The 4,648-nt window shown below is 51.6% G+C and overlaps 1 protein-coding gene across 1 annotated transcript; it reads right to left on the bottom strand.

Moving 5' to 3' along the window:
* Window positions 1-426: 426 nt before the first annotated feature.
* On the bottom strand, window positions 427-1,816 carry LOC144934981 (putative inactive tRNA-specific adenosine deaminase-like protein 3). The gene has a single exon (XM_078861290.1). It carries the CDS (start codon window positions 1,763-1,765, stop codon window positions 677-679), a length of 1,089 nt encoding a protein of 362 aa, XP_078717416.1. The 5' UTR covers window positions 1,766-1,816; the 3' UTR covers window positions 427-676.
* Between the last annotated feature and the right edge of the window lie 2,832 nt (window positions 1,817-4,648).

Raw genomic sequence — 4,648 nt, 5'->3', positions numbered from 1 at the left:
TTGGGGTGTATAGTGTTGTTTGGGGTGTATAGTGTGTTGTTTGGGGTGTATAATGTGTTGTTTGGGGTGTATAGTGTTGTTTGGGGTGTATAGTGTGTTGTTTGGGGTTTATAGTGTGTTGTTTGGGGTGTATAATGTGTTGTTTGGGGTGTATAGTGTGTTGTTTGGGGTGTATAGTGTGTTGTTTGGGGTGTATAATGTGTTGTTTGGGGTGTATAGTGTGTTGTTTGGGGTGTATAGTGTTTTTTCGGGTGTATAGTGTGTTGTTTGGGGTGTATAGTGTGGTGTTTGGGGTGTATAGTGTGTTGTTTGGGGTGTATAATGTGTTGTTTGGGGTGTATGTGTTGTTTGGGGTGTATAGTGTGTTGTTTGGGGTGTATAGTGTGTTGTTTGGGGTGTATAGTGTGTTGTTTGGGGTGTATAGTGTGTTGTTTGGGGTGTATAATGTGTTGTTTGGGGTGTATAGTGTGTTGTTTGGCAAGATGTCTGAAATTTCGCTCCCAATGTTGAGCAAAACTTCAGACATTGTGTCGATCAACACACATTACAACCTGAAAACACAACAGAGAGCTCAAGGGTGCAATGTTGCCTGGCCATGAAACGTGAATATGGCGATTACTAAATGAAAGAGCAATACGATTTAATAGCCTGGTGTCCACGTGCATGAGCCACGGGCTCAGCTGATCTCAGAGCTCAGCTGTCGGCACTCCTCCTCCATCACGCCGCGGAAGACCTCGAAGCGGTGGTTGAGGTTGTCGTTGGCATGCAGTTTGTAGGCGCTGCCCAGGGCGCCGTCCGGCGATGGTGTGCCGTAGAAAACCCGCTGTACGCGTGAGTGCACCAGCGCCATGGCGCACATGACGCACGGCTCATGCGTCACAAACACGTCCAGGTTCGTGCACAAGTACGGCTCTTCCTCTGACGGAGTCTGTGGGTCATGACCTCCGCCCCCCGCGACCTCAGTCGTGCCGCGATCGTCCTCCGTGCCCGCCGATCCCCCTCGACCGGCACCGATGCACACACAATCCGGGTACTCGTCGTACGAGTAGGCGCCGCCGCCTTGGCCGCGCGCCACCAGGTCCACGGCGACCATGACCGCGTGGTGCAGCGGCCGCTCAGGCGAGCAGCAATCGTGGGCCACGGCCACCACCTCGCCCGTGCGGGAGTCCGCCACGGCGGCCCCGACGGGCCGCGTGCCACGCGCCAGCCCGGCCCTGGCAGCCTGCAGCGCGCGGCCCATGTGCACTTCCATCCGCCGCTTGTCGGCGTCGTTGAACGGTTCGCCGCTCAGCAGCAGCGACAGCCGCTTGTGCTCGTGGAACGAGCACGGCCAGCAGCGAGAGGCGAACTCGAACTGCGGCCGCGTCAGTGGGGGGCTTTGAGGCACCAGCACACCGAAAGGCAGGCCCAGCGCCGCGTACTCGGCGAAGCTGCCGTCGTCGGGGATTACGTCGGCCAGGCGGACCGGCTCCTTGTGGTTGGCCGGCAGGTCGCGCGTCAGGCACAGCAGGATCTCCAGGGCGTGCGCCTTGGATGCGTCGAGTGTGCCGCGCACCCTCTTCAGGTGCTGCAGACCCTCGAGCGGGTAGAGGCGGCACATGGCGGCGATGAGCCGCGCGGTGGCGCGCTTGTCCAGGATGGGGGCGGCATACGCGGGCTGTGTAGGCACCTCGTTCCCGACGAGGTGGTCGGCGAGCACGGGGACGGCGTGCCACCTCGCCGCACCCTCCTCATCCGTCCTCTGCTTCTTCGGATCTGGCTCCATTTACATCTGCGGGTGAGCGTCGTAGCCGGTCGCTAGAAGCTGCTCTACCTCGCTTTCCTGAGAACGAGACCATGTGCGTGCATGACAACAATGTGTAATTATATTGGGGCAAGCTGGAACCAACTCCACATCCTGTAGATTAGGGGGGGTTGGGGGCCGTTCATAAATGACGTCACATACCTAGGGGGGTGGGGGTCAGACATTTGTGACAATGTGTGACGAGGGGGGGGGGGGTTGAGAAATGTGACGTCACATCAAAATGCGCAACTTTAAATAAATATAGACAACACGTTCTACTTAATTAAATAGACTTTTTAATAAATGTTTTCTCCTACAACATCAGAGTGCAGCGCCACATTAAATACGCACTACAATGACAATAGTTTAAAGCGATTTGAAGCATGTTTTATTTTCAAAATGGAAATATGGTTTGGGTGGGGGCAGAGCTTTGTGACTTCATATTTGAGGAGGGGTCTGACTTTTTGTGACGCCGTGTGACGAGGGGGGGGGTCAAAAATCGTCCAAAATTGCGTGATGTCATTTATGGATGGCCCCTTTCCTAGACTATTCATAATAAAGGTTTTTGTTGAGTTCGACTGCGTAAATATTAATGTCGTTAACCCACCACCCACCCGACACAAATTAGTAAGGTTTGTCACGTGAGTAAACCGTGCCAATTAGCTACTTCAAGCACACCGGTGCGATGGACAGTAACCCCACGACATTTTCAATTTGAGTTCGACGTTTCGCTGGTGATTACAACCAACTATAAATATTAATATAACCTCCTAGCAATAACCCCCCCAGCCATTGCCACAAGCACGGTGACACAAATCTTAGTCACAGTATGTTTTCTTCTGTTACCCAAAATAAAAGGGTAAAACACATTCCTGCGGAGGGAGCTGGTAGGAACGTTGGGTTGCTCGGTCAATGGCCAGGGTCACCGGCGGCGTGGTGTATTCCGCAAATATGTCCGACTGTGAGGGCGGGCACAAGCCGGCGTGAGTAGGTTAAACGTTGAGTTTTATAAGGGCACCACGGGGTGACCAGCCCCTCCCCACCCAGCCCCACCCCTCCCACCCCCACCCAGCCCCACCCTCCCAACCCAGCCCCTCCTCACCCTCCTCTCCCCACCCAGCCCAACCCTCCCGAGCTCTCAATACTCTGATAGTGTGCTGTTTTTGAGTTGTATGCCTTTTGGCGTCATCTGGTCCAACACCAGTAGAGAATAGGCTGTGGACCAATCAATTTCAAGTACAGTGCATATCATTATCAGAGTTGGCTCTTTTTGTTTGCATTTTGACTGCTTGTGTTGTGGTTATTGCAAACATGATCCCTTGTATAAAGGTGTCAGTTTTGGTGCCAGATAAAAGGGTAAAAACCTATTACAATAGGTAACGTGTTGGGCAATGACCCTTTTGCATAGAGCATATGCCAATGAGGCTACGGCTGTGACTCATACTATACAGAAGAGGTGGCCACGCATGACCGGCAGCTATTCCGAGAGCTAAGAGTTCAATGATTATTATTTGAGACGTGAGCCAAGCTTATCATCCCGTTCAGTTGTTTTCGCTCAAACATACGAACACGCAATGCAATGTGGATTTATATAGCGGCGTCCAAATGCACCCGCATCTCAAGACGCTGCAAAGAAACAGTGCGCATATTGATTTTATTGAGCAAAGGCAGTGAGTCATTGGCAGAGGAAAAACAAGGGTATGTTGGCCTGAACTTAACAGCGGCAATGAGTAGCACGCATGGCAGGTGGTGAAGAGCGTTTCAGACTATATGGCCAGAGGAGCAAAATACGTGACCTCGCACTGAGCGAGGGAAGGTTGACTGGTGACTTCGGAGGTGGGGTACAAAGCAAGCTCCGCCACGAAAGGGATCCCAAGGTCGAGTCGGTGTCCTTGTGGCACACAATGCTTTTAATAAAGCAGCAAAACAAAGTTACAGAAACATGTATTTGTTGTGTGCTGATGCAGCCCACTCTTTAGGTTATACAAGACACCGAACGTTTTCTTGTACATTTGAGGAGTTGCTGTGGGGGTTTTTTTCTGGAGCATCCTTGAAAAGAGCTCCAGGTTTATCAATGTCCAAAAATTACAGCCTTATCGTGAGATCTTCTGACGTGGCCAGTGGCGTAGCTGTTGACAGGGTGGTGGGGGGGGGGCAATTGTTTCCTTTGCACCAGGGCGCATGCCCACACCACGGCTAAGCCACTGGGAGGTAGCCTCAACCATAGCAGGCGTAGAGTGACGTTAACGCTGCCTGTGCGTTCCGTCGGCGTGGGTGCAGTGAAATGGTCTCTCTGCCGAATATGAATCTTTTCAACAAAGACTCATATCGGCGATTCTTTGTTTAAATCGAAAGCATGCGCGACACATCATCGTCACCTCCACGTCTGTCGGATAAAGCTTATTTGCACTGATTGATGAGTTGTAGAATTGCGACGCACTCTCATACATCTGTCGCTCGCGAAACACATACTTCGTACACTTCAAATAACGTGTTCACGTGACGCACACTACTTGTTACGCCGTACGTGATCGGTGTTTAAACCCAATCTGTATCCATCCTCATATCGCAGTGAAAAATATATTATGCAGCGCTTACAGTGCGTTACAACATACGTGTACTAACCGGGACATTCAAAATTGGCAAGCCTCGTCGACTAATGATTTGCAAATACACATACTTTGAAGTGTAAATTGTAGACCTTTGGCACAGTGTAATAATGTAAGTGCTTTGCACATGTCACCGTTATACATTGACCATGGAGCGGTGCACAAAATTACATTGCTGCAACAATCATCGATACACGAAGCGCTACGTGTCGTGGGCGCTGTCGCGTCCGTGCGTGGTTGCGCAACAACGGTGGAG

Source organism: Lampetra fluviatilis, chromosome 1 (genome assembly GCF_964198595.1).
Source record: "Lampetra fluviatilis chromosome 1, kcLamFluv1.1, whole genome shotgun sequence".
In the NCBI taxonomy this organism is placed as follows: domain Eukaryota; kingdom Metazoa; phylum Chordata; class Hyperoartia; order Petromyzontiformes; family Petromyzontidae; genus Lampetra; species Lampetra fluviatilis.
This window is presented reverse-complemented; position numbering and strand designations above follow the sequence as displayed.